The 19,447-nt window shown below is 34.7% G+C and overlaps 1 protein-coding gene across 5 annotated transcripts in view; it reads right to left on the reverse strand.

Annotated features, from left to right (window-relative positions):
* Positions 1-1,047: 1,047 nt before the first annotated feature.
* Positions 1,048-19,447, reverse strand: part of LOC138321752 (uncharacterized) — a 33,769-nt gene continuing 15,369 nt past the window's right edge. For 4 of the 5 annotated variants that reach the window (XM_069265691.1, XM_069265688.1, XM_069265689.1 and 1 more), the window contains 6 exons: positions 18,167-18,225; positions 14,372-14,502; positions 12,627-12,778; positions 12,059-12,226; positions 11,155-11,224; positions 1,048-10,682 (listed from right to left, as the gene is read on the reverse strand). In XM_069265691.1, the coding sequence (XP_069121792.1) occupies positions 9,239-10,682; positions 11,155-11,224; positions 12,059-12,226; positions 12,627-12,778; positions 14,372-14,502; positions 18,167-18,225 (2,024 nt within the window). In that variant the 3' untranslated portion in view covers positions 1,048-9,238. The remainder of the gene's footprint in view (positions 10,683-11,154; positions 11,225-12,058; positions 12,227-12,626; positions 12,779-14,371; positions 14,503-18,166; positions 18,226-19,447) is intronic. The other variant, XM_069265690.1, reaches the window with a different exon arrangement.

Consider the following 19,447-nt stretch of genomic DNA (forward strand, 5'->3'; position numbering starts at 1 on the left):
TTGTAGCAGAGAATTAAATTAGAAATTGATAAATGTGCTACAATAACATATAGACTAATGAAAAGTCTAATTAACAATATACTGTAAACATACTAATTTTAGCGCAACATTGAATTTAAACATTTTAGCGCAGTGATGAATTAATTTAAAGTGAACAGTCGGGCAAGGATGGCTAAAGTCGGTAAAAATGGTGAGAATGTATCCAGTATAATTTCTTATGAAATAGAAAAATAAAATCTCTCGCCAAAATCTGTCTGCGTACGAAGAAATTAATTTAAAGTATAGGAATCCTAAAACGTCCTCCCGCTGACTATGTCCGTGGTTACATTTACATGCAGCCTCGCTTTCAATGCTTTCAACTTTCCTTTACTTTAATGGTCAGAACTGGGAAACGTAAGCAGAACTTGGCCGTTGTATTAATATGTGAGAACATTTGGAAGGCCAATGAACGCATTTAGACTGGTTTTCTTTGCCCGACTATTCACTTTAAACATATTCATACTAATAGCTATAATTAGCTATGTTAACATTATGTGGAAAATACTATTAATTAGCGTAATAATACTTTAGCGCAAAATATGATTAGGCCAAAAAAAATACTGTCTGTTTAGGGTTACCCGACCGACCCTAACTTTTTTCCACTTTTCAATGAAAAAAAAAAAAATGAAAGTCGGAATACCGATCTCAGACCCTGGTTCCGGCTATTATTTTAGAGTGAAAGACTCTTTAAAAAATCCTCCCGACCCATTTTTTTTTGCCAATGTAACCTTAAACAGACTTTTTTTATTTTGGCCTTACTGCTAAAATATGTATATTTACAGTATTGAGTTCTATTTAAGCATTGATGTCGCTAATTTTTGTTCTCATCGAGGTATGAAAAAAATTTGTTTGCAAATATGTGAATCCACATAACGGATTCTCACAAGAGTTTGCACACAGATTTTTTTTATTTGAAAATTTAAAACAACAGGCAATTCAATGAGTGTTAAACCCATCTAAATTGTTAAAAGTTGAATATTATTTTTCAAAAATACTAAAATACCTATGTAATGACTAATCATTTTATTCGATATCAAAATAAAAACAGTAGCATAAACAAATTGCACTATGATGATCAACCAACAGGCAAATGGAAAAGTGACATACACATGTATAAATGGTGGCGTTTCACCACTTGTTACTATATTTTGACCGATGTTTTTCCAGGTCAAATTTTACACCAAATGTGTAATATTTTCTTTCTATTTTTGTTTCATTCTCATTGCTATATACAGTCAAGTCCAAATATAACAAAATTGTTTGTAATGATATACTTGATATAACAAAGGGATCTAGATAAAACTTCAACAACATACTTCTAGAACAAGAATCGGTTTTAACAATTAAATGTGGATGGTCCGCTTGATCTCGCTATATATTAATTAATATAAAGTGTTTTGTGTTAGTAAATACTTCAAGGTAAATTTTCTGGTTTCTCAACACACATCACAATATTTTTTCCTTCATTTCAACTTTGTTTATACAATTTATATATGAATAAATATCATATTAAAGCATGAACTTGTGGTCCATTAAAACTAATACAACAAATTTAATATTATTTTTGCAGTTAACTTCATGCAATTTTAGTTACAAACTTTTGTATTCATGGATAAATAATCATGAAATCATAAATAGAATTTATGCATTGTTTTATACTACACAGTGTATAGGTAATATATATACACACATGTTGTCTTAATCATTGATTAAGGTCACTTAAAGATGCTCCACAGCCGACAGAGCATAAATGATATTCATCATTTGAACAATAATTGGTATTTAATCGTGTACATAATAGTCTAATTAACACAAAAAACAATATTAAATAATTTATTTTGCCTTTGGTGCATACGTAATCAGCACTTTAATCCATATAGGATATACATAGTGCCACAGATTTTTTTCGGGATGCAATTAATTATTTTTCATATTTTTAACTTGAAGTAAAATATAAAGTTCACACTTTTCAATGGTGGAAATGGTGTAAAGTAATGTAAGTAACTTTTGTACCTGAAGAAAAATAATGAATCGTCTGTTCCTGTTTTTAATAGTGAAAAAATACCATTTGTCAGCAGTGGAGCATCTTTAAAGAACATTCTGTTGCACACTGATATCCCCTATACCACCATTGTATTCTTTCCAAGAATTTATTGGAACAAAATCAACTGAGCTACATTAACTCCTAACAAATACCTCTTTTAAAATCTGTTGTACAAACTGAATTATTAAAATGAATTATTTTTTACAGCTCATGACATTTTTTCACAAATTAGTCAAACCTTGTTAAATTAAAGTTGACAAGACCATTGTAGCATTTTGTGCTATATCAAAGTACATGTAATCGACTTAAATTTACCACAGAATATAGAATTTTTTTTAGTCCAACTTGAAATGATAAAATACTCCAAAGTAAACAAGGTCTTCAAGTTTGAGTTGACAAGATTGGACTTAAACAAATACAAATTTGAGTGAAATACAACTCCAATAAGTGAGACCACAGGAGCTTGACATATAGGTCTCTGTGGTCAAGATTTAAATACTTTACACTTAAAAGTCATACCTAAGGGTATAGGCATGTGCCAAGACCCTGTGAATAAAAGAATCTATTAAGCCACGTTTACAATAAACTATTTTAATTAAACTCATTCACCCCTTTAGACACATTTGGACTTTTTTAATTCAAAGGCTAGAAGAGTTCATTAAGAATTTTCAGGGGTGAATGAGTTTAAAGCTGTTTAAATGATCATCACATCTGGTTTGACCAGTTGGAGTATCAACTTATTCTATGCCAGTAAACTAAACAAGTACATTATTTGTAGCAGTAAAATTTCTATAGTTACTGCATTTACAAATACTTCACCTTAATTGACTTTAGGCAAAGTAAACCTTCTAATGGCACGATGATTTTTGTACGTGAGGACGGAATCATTCTTGTGTGCTTGAAATAAAACTTTGTGAAACCATATCATAGAATGGATGAATTTACGACAGGTAAAATAGCACTTGAGGACATTTGTTAATAACAATGCTTATTGTCAGAAGATAACGGTACATATAACCTACATTGTATATGCATCTACATGTCCAGGAGATTTAAAGGCCCACTACATTTCCGAAACAAGAAATAAAAGTTTATTAATAACATTTGTAATGTCACAACATATATATTTATAATTTTAAGATTAATTACAATACAAACAAATGCTAGAATCCCAGTGTGAATCTATGTTAACAATGAAAATTAATTTCACTGTTTTGTCGCTTGGCATTAAGTGTTAGTCAACGAAGTACCATGCAGTAATTAGTAATATGCATACACTGTATTGGAATTTTTACAAAAAAAAAACACACATCCCCAATTCCCCCTAAAAATAAATAAATAAAGAGAGAAAAAAAACCCACACATTTCTAACAAATATCCATGTGAACTCATTCACCTTTGAAGACACATTGAACTCTGCTGATTCAAAGGATGGAACAGTTCATTATGAATTTTCAGGTGTGAATGAGTTATGTATTATCCAGGTGCATCATTTATTTATAGACCCAGACACAAAAGGTCTTGCAAAGAAATTCCTCTATGATAAACTTTCTATCAGTATTTGAATACATTCATAAAACAATAATACTGTCACATGTAAATGGGGGTATACAGATATCTATTCTTTACCTCTCCCAAAATAAAGTGTCTTTGCTTTCTTATTCAGAAAACCGTTTGATATTTTATTTATGGAAAGAGTTCAGTAGCTAGGCTACATGTATTAATATACAAAAACATAAATAGACCCCAACTTACAAAAATGTTTTTATAATATTAATCTATGGAAAGAGTTCAGTAGCTAGGCTACATGTATTAATATACAAAAACATAAATAGACCCCAACTTACAAAAATGTATTTATAATATTAATCTCAAATCTTACACAATATTACTTGTCAAACAACATCATCAAACAACTTCATGTACAGGAATCGACTATCAATTTGCTTGAACAAAATACAAAAAAGTAGCTCCAAGGTTTTTTTTGTTATTCTTGCTTTTTCTTACAATATGATGTTATATTGATATCAAATTCAGATTAAGTCCGAATATGTAGATTTACCAGTTGAAAACATGAAAAATGACAAGTTATGTTTAAACTGTACAAATATATGCAAAAGTGTCAGTTCAACGAACCATTACCGACACAAATTACCATGCTGCGTCATATCTGTCACAAAAAATACAACATGAATATCTTCAAAGAGCTATACCTAAAATACTTATATGGGTAAATAAGAAGGCAAGAATATTTAACCACATGGTACAAACAGTAAAGTTCTATAAAGGTACAAAAAACAACTACTTAAGCAAATAATGTACCGTAATTGAATTATTTTGTAAACAAGATAAATGAAACAAGCTATGACATTCCAATTACCATATCGACCCAATAAGTGCCCTAGGCGATTAAAAAATTGAAGCAAATAAGGGGGCTCTTAATAGAACAAAATTTGGACTAGCCATTCATAAAATTATTCTACAAAGTAAGCCATAAATCAATTTGCAAAACAAACCCCCCCCCCCCAAAAAAAAAAAAAAAAAAAACCCAGTAAAACAAAAAAGAAAGGAAACCCAACACAGTTTTCATATTTTCAGTCTGAATTAAATTTGAAGTATGTAAAATTGAAGCCCAACAAGAGATCCCAGAGGGATCTTGGTGCCAACCAAAGAATGATCTATTTCTGGCAATGGAAAGATGAATATTTTCTCTGCTTTTTAAACTTTTACTACATCCTACATATGAAATTTGAGAAAGACTCTTTCAGTACTTTCTGAGATATATAGCAGTAACAAACAATTATCAAAATTGTCAGCCATCTTGTTCACCGATTGATCCCAAAATGCAATATGCACAACTTGACCCCTAGGGGAACCTGCACATGCAATTTGGGACAGATTCCTTCAGTACTTTCTGAGAAATAGCGGTAACTAACTTCAATTACTAAATTCAAGATGGCATCCTGTCGGCCATCTTGTTCACTGATCGGTCAATAAATGCAACATGCAAAACTAAGGACCTAGGGAAACCTGCATATGCAATTTGATACAGATCCCTTCAGTACTTTCTTAGAAATATTGGTAACAAACTTCAATTATCAAAATTCAAGATGGTAGCCTGTCAGCCATCTTGTTCACTGATCGGTCCCAAAATGCAATATGCACAACTAGGGCCCAAGGGAAACCGACAAATGAAATTTGAGATTGATCCCTTCAGTACTTTGTGAGAAATAGCGATAACAAACTTTAACTATCAAAATCCAAGATGGCTGCCTGGTGGTCATCTTGTTGACCGATTGGACCCAAAATACAATATGCACAACTAGGGCCCAAAGGAAACCTACATATGAAATTTCAGAATGATCCCTTCAATACTTTCTGAGAAATAGCGATAACAAACTCTAACTACCAAAATCCAAGATAGCTGCCTGGTGGCCATCTTGTTGACTGATTGGTCCCAAATTACAATATGCACAACTAGGACCCGAGGGGAACCTTCACATGAAATTTCAGATTGATCCCTTCAGTACTTTGTGAGAAATAGCGATAATAATTTTTAACTACCAAAATCCAAGATGGCTGCCTTTCGGCCATCTTGTTGACTGATTGGTCCCAAAATGCAATATGCGTAACTAGGGCCCTATGGGAACATACATATAAAATTTGAGAAAGATCCCTTTCTGGGAAAGAGCGATAACAAGAATTGTTAACGGACAGAAGTACAGACAGACCGACAGATGGAAGGACGACCCACAGACAAAAAGCGATTTGAATAGCCTGCCATCTGATGATGGTGGGCTAAAAATGTGGAGGGGCACTTATAGGGATGGGGGTCTTATTGGGTTGAATACGATAACACAAATAATGATTATTTAAAATCAACTAAGTCTGCAATCATACTACTAAGTGGCTCATTAAGTAATTGTGAAAATGTAAAACTTAGTACTCAAAGTACTGCAAAGACAACGCAGCAGAAACAGAAAAATAGAATGAAATAAAATGAATTTCCAAAATCAAAATATATAAACCATATTAGAAAGACTTTGATATCAATTATTTTAAGAGCATTCAACTGATTACAGAAAATACATACGTTTTGTATGACATTTTTCTTAATTAAAGTTCCTACATAAAATAAAAGATTTTAAAACTACAAAAGAAAACAAAAGTCTTCATTAAAAATGAGTTTTATCATATACTCTTGTTTCTTATGTTGCACATACACTTATTTTGGTGACACCATGCACACATGAGGGCAGCCTTATAAGTTATCTTGCCTTTACCTAAGATCTGTTTTTAACAATCATTTAAAAACATTATTTTAAGGTACACAGAAAGAACATCTGATTAGTTTACTTTATAACTCTCAGGTACTCTCAGGTCTATAAGCCTTAGCTAGATAATAAGTCCCATTTGAATTATCATTAACAGAAATTATGTAAGTTGGACAGAGGAGTCACCAGCAGGCACAACAGTCAGGGAGTTGACCTAGATAGTGCTGTGTATTACATATGTATATAACACTTTGTGTATTATATAACACTTTGTGTATTCTATACACACTCTGTGTATTCTACCAATCAGAAGGCAGTCTTCCCATGACTAGTGATTGCTGGTCCAAAGGATTATTATTCAATGAATAGGGAATTTATGAATGGGAGTTTATGAATGCAATGGTTCAACAGGTCACCACTAGATGTCATTGCAGGGCAAGTTCTACAAATCAACAGGAAACCGGATAGCAATTATAATACAAACGCTACACCCGTTGTATTAAAAAAGAAGTGATCACATTAAGAACACCTTACACTTTTTTTTTACTGAAGGGATTACAAATTTTTTATATTATAAAATTCAATTAATGGTATGGAGTTATCACTTCTCACATAAAAACTACTATAAACCAACTTTCTTTCGCAGTCGCTAAATTTCACGATTTCCATTTAAAAAAGATTAGCATTTGCAGTTTTAACTTTATTGGAAATTTCTATCAGTATCAAAGATGTAAAATATCAATTCGCACAGGAAAATTTTTCGCAGATTTACATGGGTCGCGAAATGCAAATCACACACGAAAGAAAGTCGGTTTACAGTATCAACTTGGTGTCCATACACACAAGGGTTTGTTTTAGGTTTAATATATTTACAACCAGGGTCATTTAAGGACGTGCCAGGTTTAGAAGGAAAGTCGGAGTACCTGGAGAAAAACCACTGCTTGTTGGGATCTCTTAAACACTACCCACTACGCCTGATCTAGCTACCTATTAACATTTTAAAGTGAATAGTCGGGCAAAGGAAGGCTAAAGTCGGTAAAAATGGTGTTAAGATATCAAGTATAATTATTATGAAAATATAACAAGAGATCCCACAGGGATCTTGGCGCCCAACAAAGAATGATCTATGTCTGACAATGGAAAGAGGGATCTTTTCCTTGCTTTTCAAACTTTTTCAAACAAACTACATACATACGAAATTTAAGACAGATCGCTTCATTACTTTCTGAGAAACTGCGGTGAAATCCAAGATAGCAGCCGGTTGGCCATCTTGTTGACCGATCAGTGCCAAAGGTACTATGCTCAACTAGGGCCCAAGGGGAACCTACGCATGGAATTTGAGAGATATCCCTTCAGTAATTTCTGACAAATAGCGATAACTATAAAAATCCAAAATGGCGGCCGGTCGGCCATCTTGTTGACTAATCAGTTATCAAAAGCAAAATGCAAAAGAAGGCCCTAGGGGAACCTACATATGAAATTTGAGACCGATCCATTCAGTGCTTTCTGAGAAATAGCGCTAACAAACTTTAACTATCAAAATCAAAGATGGTTGCCAGGTGGCCATCTTGTTCACTGATCGGTCCCAAAATGCAATATGCACAACTAGGGTCCTAGGGGATCCTACATATGAAATTTGAGAAAGATCCCTCCAGTACTTTCTGAGAAAAAGCAATAACAAACTTTAACTATCAAAATCAAAGATGGTCGCCTGGCGGCCATTTTGTTGACTGATCGGTCCAAAAATGCAATAAGCACAACCAGGGCCCCAGGAAAACCTACATATGAAATTTGAAAATATCCCTTGAGTACTTTCTGAGAAATAGCGGTAACAAACTAACTATCAAAATCCAAGATGGCTGCCAGGTGGCCATCTTGTTCACTGATCTGTCCCAAAATGCAATATGTACAACTAGGGTCCTAGGGGAACCTACATATGAAATTTGAGAAAGATCCCTCCAGTACTTTTTGAGAAAAAGCAATAACAAACTTTAACTATCAAAATCCAAGATGGTCGCCTGGCGGCCATTTTGTTGACTGATCGGTCCAAAAATGCAATAAGCACAACCAGGGCCCCAGGGGAACCTACATATGAAATTTGAGAAATATCCCTTGAGTACTTTCTGAGAAATAGCGTTAACAAACTTTAACTATCAAAATCCAAGATGGCCGCCTGTCGGCTATTTTGTTGACCAATCGGTCACAAAATGCAATATGCACAACAAAGGTCCCAGGGGAACTTACCTATGAAATTTGAGAAAGATCCCTTCAGTACTTTCTGAGAATTAGCGGTAACAAACTTTAACTATCAAAATCCAAGATGGCAGCCTGTCGGCGATTTTGTAGACCGATCGGTTCCAAAATGCAATATGCACAACTAGGGCCCCACGGGAACCTACGTGTGAAATTTGAAAAAGATCCCTTCAGTACTTTCTGAGAAATAGTGGTAACAAGAATTGTTAATGGACGGATGGAAGGATGGATGGACCACGGACCATAGACGAAAGGCGATTTGAATAGCCCACCATCTGATGATGGTGGGCTAAAAATAAAATATCCTGTCAAAATTGCTCTGCATGCAAAGAAATTAATTTATATTATAGGAATCCTAGAACTTCCCCTGGCGGGCTATTTATATTATAGGAATCCTAGAACGTCCTCTTGGCGGACTATGTCCATGTTGACATTTCCACGCATCGTCGCTTTTAAAATTTATTTTTAGAGCTATTCTAAAGTTACATTGGGCCTTTCCATAATATCAATGTAAGCAGAATTTGACCGTCGTTTTGATATATAATGACTTTTAGAAGGCCAATGAACACATTTAGACTGGATTTCATTGTCTGACTATTCACTTTAAACACTTGTGCCCAGTGGGTAATTAAGTGGCATTTTGAAGGGAGCCATCAAGATTTTGTGCTTGCAATAGTAATTTACTCCAAACAGGATCATTAATATCAAAATTGGCTTCTAAGTACCTATCAAAATCAAGATCCAGGTCTCCCTGAGTCCCATCAGAGCTCAAATGATGTTCTTGTATCAGCTCTTGCATCAGCATATTGGGGGGATCAGTTACCATTGTCATAGACTGTTGGTTACCAGAAAGCATTGGACTGGCTTGTAGCTGTTGATTAATGCTTGCTATGATTGTACTGCTAGGCAACTGTTGGTTTTCAGCCACCATTGAGTTGCTAGGCAACAGTTGATTCCCTAGATTGCCAGGTAACTGTTGATTATCAATCACCATTGAGTTGCTAAGCAACTGTTGGTTATTGGCCACTATTTGGTTGCTAAGCACCTGTTGGTTCATAATGTTGCTAGGCAACTGTCGATTTTCAGCTATCATTGAGTTGCTAGGCAACTGTTGGTTTTCGACTATCATTGCATTGCTAGGCAACTGTTGGCTCGTTAGGTTGCTAGGCAACTGTTGGTTCAATAGGTTGCAAGGCAACTGTTGGTTCAATAGGTTGCTAGGCAACTGTTGGTTATTGGACACCATTTGGTTGGTAAGCAACTGTTGGTTTATTAGGTTGCCAGGCAACTGTTGATTTTCAGCCATCATTGAGTTGCTAGCAAACCCTGTACTGGCTGTTATGTTGGGTACAGCCGTGGTTGGTATGGGGTTGCTAAGGGTAGACAGTGGGTTATTGTATTCTGTACTGTGTGAGGGGGACTGATGTTCTATCTTTGGATCCATCAAAGGAGATCCACTTTGTTTGATACTACTAACAGGCAATGTCAATGTAGAGTCAGGAGAACTACATGGCTTAACAGTTGATCTCACTGCTTCAAACCCATTGTTGCCTCCAGTAATCAATTTCTGCTGTTGGTGTGCCATGTCCAGCATGTCTTCTGCTTTACTCAGACTCATCTGTTGGTTGACCTGTACACTACCCTGTGAACATAGTGTAGCGTTAGGACTCTGCATCAACTTGAACTTTAGTCCATCCCTTACCGGTTCAGATAACTGCTTTTTCAGAAGTTGGCAGTTGGTGGTATTGGAATTTGTTTTTAAGTTACTTCGTTTTGAAGGATTCTGATTAGCTGGAACATGGGAGAGTGGAGGGACTGACATTGTCCTACTGGAGGTTGCCGTAGCGACAGGATTTACCTGTGTCATCATGGAGACAGGCTGGCTACTTGGTTCTCTATCACTCACAATGTTTGGCAGGTTTCCGGGCTGTGGTCCTGACGATGACCCTTCATCTGAAGATGGAACCGATTGGCTAACAGCTGTGACCTTTGCCACCTTGCTGTTGTCTTTGTTATTGTACTTTCCGTAAACTGGTCTTTTTATTGGGCGTCCATTTGTAAAGGACATTTTCCTTAAAAAGAAAATCATTAATATTATACAATTATTGATCTTTGGTAGATTAATACAAGGGAGACGATGGAGAAGATGGGTTTAATTTTCAGGATTTTGTAGTTTTTGAGAAGACGATAACTTTATGATTCTTAAGGAATATCAATGCAAGACATCAAACAAAAAAGGTTTAGAACAGGCTTGGTCTGATCATGAAGTAATGACTTTGCATATTACAGAGTTGTCTTCCCTTTCCAGTAAGTATTGATCATGACATCATCCTCTTGTGATAGGAAATTAGCAAATTATAAAATTAAATTGTTTTCTCTGAAAAAAAGTGACCTTAAGCTCACAAAAACATGATGTAACACTGTAATATGCAAATGCAGAACATTGATGAAAACTAAAACTATCCTCACAACTTAACTTTGTTAAGGAGTAGTAATATAATAGGATTATTATTTTTATTTTAGTATTGTTAGTCATCAACTTACCCCAAATTGTCAACAACCAACATCTCTTTTAGAATAGTGTAACCATCTGTATGCTTGCGCTCAGTACCTACTGTGTAAACATGAGATATATATATATCAGTATAAATAAATATTAGCTCTAAGACAGCTTCTAATATTTATGGTAATTCAAATTCCAGAATTAAAAATATATTTCATGATTTAATACACACATTTTTGATGTGGTACTGATACACAATGTAAAATGGAGACGACCGAATTTCACATGCATACGTGTAGATCAATATCTCTATTTGAATATTATGATAATCAATTCACACTTTGTCTAGTAAAAGGCAGGAACTGGAAGAGAACTATCATGAATCTGTCTAATGTATCATCACTTAATGTCTTAATTACTGTTCACTGCAAAGTGTCATCACTATTTATCAAGGATACTTTTTCAAATGTATAGAAAAATCCCTCTAATATTTGACCTTTGACATTTGGATCAAGGTCACAAGGACATAACCATAGAAATCTTCACTTTGGATTAAGCTGATGGCAACGATAGTAAACTGTGACAAAATTTCAACAAAATATCTTCATCAGTCTGGGAGTTACAGCCTGACAAACATCCAGTGTCTCTCTTAGGAATGTTGTCCTTCATTTCAAAGGGAGACAACCTTTATCCCATGGGGAGACAACCCATCATTCCAAAGGCAGACAACCTTCATTCAAAGGGGAGACAACATTTCTTCCAAGGGGAGACAACCCTTCTTTCCAAGGGACAACAACCTTCATTCAAAAAAGGAGACAACCCATCATTCCAAAGAGAGACAACCTTCATCCCAAGGGAAGAAAACCCATCCTTCAAAGGACCTCACATTGTGTAGAAGATACCTTGATGTTCAGATGACATAAAATAAACATCATTATGACCTACCATCGAGGAATTCTTTATAAACTTCCTCTCGACTCTTCATTTCAGGATACACCCATTTCATTTCGCAGTCGTGGGTTTCCCCGTTGATCATTCTCTGTAGCATCTGAGCCAAGTTGTATTTCTTCAAGTCATCAGCAGTGGATGGTTCCATATGTTCGGGTTTGTCAGCTAAATGTTTTAAAGATATACAGAATAATAATCACCTATAAAGCAGTCACATCCCTAGGGTATTCCCTTATAATACGAAAATCATTAACACATATATTACAATGTAATACACATAATGACGTCGTGACGTCACATCACGTCAACAAATGGCGCGAAATCATGGGATTCACATACGCGGCACCAAAGGCCTGTGACACTGCATCGACACAGAAAATCAACGCCCAAATCTGAATCTTTGATTTTTGTTTAAATTAAAAGTTTTACTATGCTTGACAATCATTATATCTTATACTTCTATAGGTCTACTTTAAAGCATGTCCTTTTATTTTTAAATCAGATTTATGTCTTCTATAAATGTATTTGAAATAGAAAAGAAAATAACATGCTTGACCATATTTACCTGACTTATAGGACACAGAGACTGCCCCACACATATTCTGGCCTTGAGCGTCAGTGATAATGTTGTTACTGAACCGGAGAAGGAAAGTGTGCGGTTGGCATTCTTTTAGGCAGTCGTTGGCCTGACTCTTGTCCAAGAAACCAAGAATAAGCCTGTTAATTGATAAAATCATATCATTAGACAAATGCAGAGATCAGCTAAGATGTCAAACCTGAAAACAATGCTTCTTAGTCAGAATCTTCCATGTTTTTGGTTAGAAACATCCTTGAATCCTGTGAAGGAAGTTTGAGCTTCATATATCAGGTATAAACTATAGAGTGCTTTCAGCCCATTATCTATTGTACATGTATATGTATTCCCATCTGAATTGGGGGTTCCATGATAATAATTGTTAACCCATTTCAGGCCAAATAAAATACTCATGTGTTTCCGGTAACACTCTAGGGTTGATAATTTGGGTTTTATTTCTCTTCATCTGAATTTTCTTGCAAAGAAAAACTGAAATAGACACCATCTAACCTTATATAGATCATAATATAGATAACAAGAATATTCTTGGTATTTATAATAGAGATAATCTTTACCTAAAATCCTGATTTTGTGCAAAAAATATTTTTCTATGTTGTTATTTGTGTTCTTCATGAAAAACTGATTTTATAGGGTCAATTGAGTTACAGGAAACACAAATGTATTTTGTATGGCCTAAGCATTATCAATTATGAATCATTCAGTATATAGATGGATGATAACATTGATGCATAAGCATAAATCCTGTGGTAAATATCTTTCATGGAAAAGCATTTTTTCACTATGTAATTTTTACTACTGTTACTTCAGCATCCCATTACTTTATATACCGTAAAGCCTGTTATTTTCGTAGTGTTAGGTTCGGTTGAAATTTCATGGTCGATCATCAGTTTTGTTTAACCAATCAATGATCGATTATTTGTTCCCTTTATTAATGTATAAACAAGTCTCATATAAAATTCCTGCAAAGGCTTACGATAGTGAGGCCTCTCTGTGCTGTCATGTTTTCATGTCGCTTATTTTCTTCACAAATCATGCTCATCTGAACATTTACATTACTACAAAGTGCTTATGTGCTCTTCAATTCGTCTAGAAACTTGAAATTTGAAATGATATGAGTGACAACCATACACAAGGGAATGATTTTAACAAGTTTGCTATGATTTTTTTTGGATGTTTTACTGATCAGCTAACATTATACTTTGGTTTATCATAGTGTCAGAAAATTCCAATGAAACTCGATTACAGATTTCTTACTCAATTAATTGATCAAACACCTCGAACCAACGATACTCAACAAACTCGATTAATCAGAAAACCAATATATTTTCGCAGGGATATTTTTTCTAGCAATTTTGTGAGTCATCGCTGATAGTTGCGAACATTTCATCTGTGAAATATTCAGAACTGATTGAATTAATATATATACTCTTGAAGCCGAATTGTCAAATCTTGATTAGCTAAAAAGTTTCGCGATCTTCATAATACAATTGACATTTATTTTGAACCCAAACTTACTTCCAAGCTGTGTTACCTTGTAAGCTACTACTCTATGAAGTTTCTACAAATTCCTTTTAATCCATTCTCAAGTTATCATCCGGAAACCAACATCCAAATAAAAAGATATAACAGTCTCAGAACCATGCAGAAAACACTATAATAGTTCCCTCCGGTCTCACCATCAAGGGCCTGATAGTTTAGAGTTAATAATTACTTACTCTTTTTTCCAGTACTCTTTTAGGTGTGTATTGATAAGATTGTATACTGCCTGGAACCACATCCAGAATGTCGCCGACTTTTTCCGATCATCAGCTTTCTTATTAGGATCCTTTAAGTCCATCATTTTATCCTAAAAATAAATATTATCTAAAAATAGATATCAACAAAAAATCCAAAATCTAACAAGAGATTCCAGAGGGATCTTGGCACCTAGTCTGCTAAACCTGCCTATATTATTAGGCTTTTTTAATTTTTTTTTGCCTAATATATAGTCAGCTCGCGGTACCTCTTAAAATGTGAAATCGTAGGCCAGATTTGGCCTACGCTACGTCAGCGGCATATTTCTAATATATCATCCATGGAATGCCGGGAAAATGTACACATACCTATATATTGGGATCTTATATACTCCACTGCCCCAATGTTACATCCCATTTATGAAATTAAACAACTGTGTACAATGAAATACTTCCGAGACCCTTCTATTTCACATATTTGTAATGGCCGCCATATACACATTTAGTAGAGCCAACGGCAGCCAATCAACTTCGCTTCCGGTTTTATTTTTAAAAAACCACGTGTAGTTGAAAGATAAACAAAATGCTAGCCAGTTAGAGTTTTTAAAGTAAAATCATGGTCGACATACACGACATGTTGTCAAATATTCAAATTGAACACGACTATTGCTGGTACCGCATCACTTTCGCGATATTCACGTTGCATATACATGTAGCATATACACGGTAGAATTTTGTTTATCTTTCAACTACACGTGGATATTTAAAAATAAAACCGGAAGCGAAGTTGATTGGCTGCCGTTGGCTCTACTAAATGTGTATACGGCGGCCATTACAAATGTGTGAAATAGAAGGGTCTCGGAAGTATTTCATTGTGCAGAGTTGTGTAATATGATAAATGGGATGTAACATGGGGGCAGTGGAGTATATAAGATCCCAATATATAGGTATGAGTACGTTTTCCCGGTATTGCATGGACGATATATTAGAAATATGCCGCTGACGTAGCGTAGGCCAAATTTGGCCTACGATTTCACATTTTTAAGAGGTACCGCGAGCTGACTATATATTAGGCTAAAAAAAAATTTAAAAAGCCTAATAATATAGGCAGGTTTAGCGGACTACTTGGCACCCACCAAAGATTGATTTATGTCTGACAAATGAAAGAGGGATCTTTTCTCTGCTTTTCAAACTTTAACTTCTTTTTTCTGCTTTTTAAGCTTAAACATCTTTTTCTGCTTTACAAACTTTAAACTATCAAAATCCAAGATGGTGGTTGGCCATCTTGTTGATCAGTCGGTCCCAAAATGCAATAGGCAGAACTAGGGCCCTAGAAGAACCTACATGAAAATCGGAGAACAATCCCTTCAGTACTCTTTTTGACCGATCAGTCCAAACATGCAATATGCACAACTATAGAGTCCTAGGGGAACCTACATATGAAATTTGAGACAGATCCCTTCTGTACTTTCTGAGAAATAGTGGTAACAAACTTAACTATCAAAATCCAAGATGGCCGCCGGTCTGCCATCTTGTTGGATGATCAGTCACAAAATGCAATATGCACAACTAGGGTCCTAGGGGAAACTACATATGAAATTTGAGAAGAATCCCTTCCGCACTTTCTGAGAAATAGCAGTAACAAACTTTAACTATCAAAATCCAAGATGGCCACCGGTTGGCCATCTTGTTGGCCGATCAGTCCCAAAATGCAATATGCACAACTAGGGTCCTAGGGGAACCTACATATGAAATTTGGAAAAGATCCCTTCAGCACTTTTTGAGAAATAGCGGTAACAAGAATTGTTAACGGACGGACGGACCACGGACGAAAGGCGATTTGAACAGCCTACCATCTGATGATGGTGGGCTAAAAAATCAGCAAAAATGTAACTGTATTGAACCCATATGGAAACTCTTCAAATACATACTATTACTGGTTCATATATGGCCAAGGGCAAGAACATTATTTTAAAGATGCTCCACAGCTGACAAATGGTATTTTTTCACTATCAAAAATAGGAACAGACGATTTAGTATTTTACTTCAGTTACAAAAGTTTCTTATACCATTACCACCATTGAAAAGTTTGAGCTTCTAATTTTACTTCAAGTTAAAAATATGAAAAATAATTAATTGCATCCCGAAAAAATTCCGTGGCACTATATCCTATATGGAATGAAGTAATGATTGCGCATGCACCAAAGGCGAACTAAATTACTTTATGTCATTTTTTGTGCTAATTAGGCATATATATACATGATAAAACGCCAATTATTGTTCAAATGATGAATATCATTTACGCTCTGTTGGCGGTGGAGCATCTTTATTATCTAATTTAACAACAACCAGTACGTCTTAATTAATTGATAGACAGCAAGAACATACTATAAATTCCACATTCTGAAGATGCCCGGATCGTTAAGGTGCTTTGCCTTTTAAGTGGTTAGGTGTTCACAATTCCATTTCTACTTTTCAAAATTGTAAAGGACTACTACCTACCCAGAACAGCTTTTGGTTTTTAAAATGAAAATGTGAAATAAGATATATGATTTTGTAGAGTCGCTGAAATTTCCAGCTTAATGTTAATACTACACTTTTAAAATATAAATTTCATTAATTTTACATTGATTGCCAAACAAGACAAGAGCTGTTGGAGAACAGCAAAGCTCGCCTATTCAGAAGAAGTTGATGTTCAAGTATTTACTACTTTAACATAGAAATATGACAAATTAACAGACTCAAAACCCCCCTAAAGGGCCCCAAATTGGTTGTATCATCACGATCAGCATCCATACACATTAGGAAAATAAAATCACAAACATTTATGATGACTTAAGCTTAAACAATAGACAAAATAGAAACTTGCTCAAAAACTTTAACATAGAAATATGACAAATTAACAGACTCAAAAACCCCCTAAAGGGCCCCAAAGTGGTTGTATTATCACATTCAGCATCCATACACATTAGGAAAATGAAATCATAAATATTTATGATGACTTAAGCTTAAACAATTGACGAAACAGAAACTTGCTCAAAAAATTTAACGTGAAATGGGACGCCAACGCTGACGCCGACACCGACGTGACAACATTAGCTCCCCCTATTCTTCGAATAGGCGAGCTAATATGTTAACTTACACTAATCACTTTCGATGGCCCAGATGAAAGCGTGAGAGGCGATCTTAGAATATTTAATACTAAACTTATTATCAACTTCTCCACAATTTAATTAAAATAATTAAATGTTGATTTTCATAACCGGGGTCGTATTATGTTTCTCACAATTGTCCTAATTACTGTGCGTTAGTTGATTATCACTGTGTCAGATTGCAAAACAGCTAAGTTAATCTTCACTATTAACATAGATTGCACAGGAATCTTGCTTGTTTGGTGTTATAATCTAGGCCATTAATATAAATACATCTTCTTATGCTTCTATTAATCAAAATCTCTTCCCCATGTGCTTAGAATCACAAATTATGCAGTTTAAGTAAATTTGTGTAAGATTATCTCCACAAATTAACGTATACATTGAGAGGAATTACCAGTCAATTTTTAAACCCGCAAATGTTAATCTTCACAGACTTGTTTTGAAATGAAGATCGCGAAATTAGTAGCATTTGAAAAATAAATTGGTTGACAGTACTGTAGTTTTCAATACTGACCTTATTCAGAAATTTAGTTATTTTTTTGCAAAAAATCCCTTTTCACTAAAATTACATAATAGGATTTTTGTTAATGAAACATTAATAACAAAAATCAGAAACACTCACAATGCAAAATCTCTTGAACTGAATCATTGGGTCTGTATCGATAGATGTTCTTTGACCACCTGAAACCAGAAAACTTAGCTCATTAACAAATTAGAAAACTAACAGTAAAAGGTATGTATTTTATGTATTTCATGATCATACTAGGTGTATTCCACATTTGCATAATCTAGAGTTATCTCCCTTCCTGAGAGGTATTCATTGTGAGATCATTATTTTGAATGTGAAAATCACATCATTTTCTATGAACAATATGACGTTTTGCTCACAAACACATCGTTTCAATCAATACCTATACCTGCGAGGGCAGATAACTCTGTTATATGCAAAAGTGGAACAGTAGATTTTGTCTCAACTATACATCAAGCTATATAACATTAGATGATATCACAGTCAAGTTTTAAGTATGAAAAATACCTCAAACTTCGGAATAGTTATCAACTGTTGAAGATGAAAAAGTAAGGAAATTTTAATGACTGGTTCTAAGTATTCAATATTACAAAAATTTTAATATGTCAGCTGAATTTTTTGTTATTCCTGATTTACTAAAATAAGAAAATTTAAAGCATGACAGTATTCTGTTCACTCCCAATAGTATTTATCTTAATATAGAACCCAGTACAGTAAATCAAGTTTATAAAAAAACACGCTTACAACAAATTCATGGTTATAACAAGTAATTTTCATATCAATACTTCCATGATATATCTGCAATATCTGTAAAAACAAACTATGCTTATAACAAAGTAATTTTTGCAGAGGTTCCTTATAACCATGTTTTACTGCAATGCATTTTATTACATCTCCCTCTCCTCCCCACCCCCCAAGTCACTCTAAAATGTAAGGTACCCTGACAAGTTTTGGAGTTATAGCCCAGAAAAGTATCTTGAATGGATTGGAGGATCGTTGGACGAACATGTGCATACACAGACTGATGGACCCCAATTCAATATCTCCTGAAAACATGTTTCACAGGGAATAATAACTCGCAGTGTAAGTAAGAAATATATAACCACCTACATTAATCACAGTGGGGGTAGACTATAAGACTCTTTCATATGTGTATATGAAGGATAGGGATATTCTACCCGAGGGTCACAAACTGTAGTAAAATCTGTTTTACGACATTTTGTGATCCCGAGGGTAGAATATCCCTATCCTTTATATCCACGTATGAAAGAGTATTTTTCTCTCAAACCTCGACGTTTTATTACAATTTTATTACTACGATTTTCCGCCATTTTGAAATCAATTCGAAAGAAAACAGGACTGCAAGTCAATTCT

This window comes from Argopecten irradians, chromosome 4 (genome assembly GCF_041381155.1).
Source record: "Argopecten irradians isolate NY chromosome 4, Ai_NY, whole genome shotgun sequence".
NCBI lineage: Eukaryota > Metazoa > Mollusca > Bivalvia > Pectinida > Pectinidae > Argopecten > Argopecten irradians.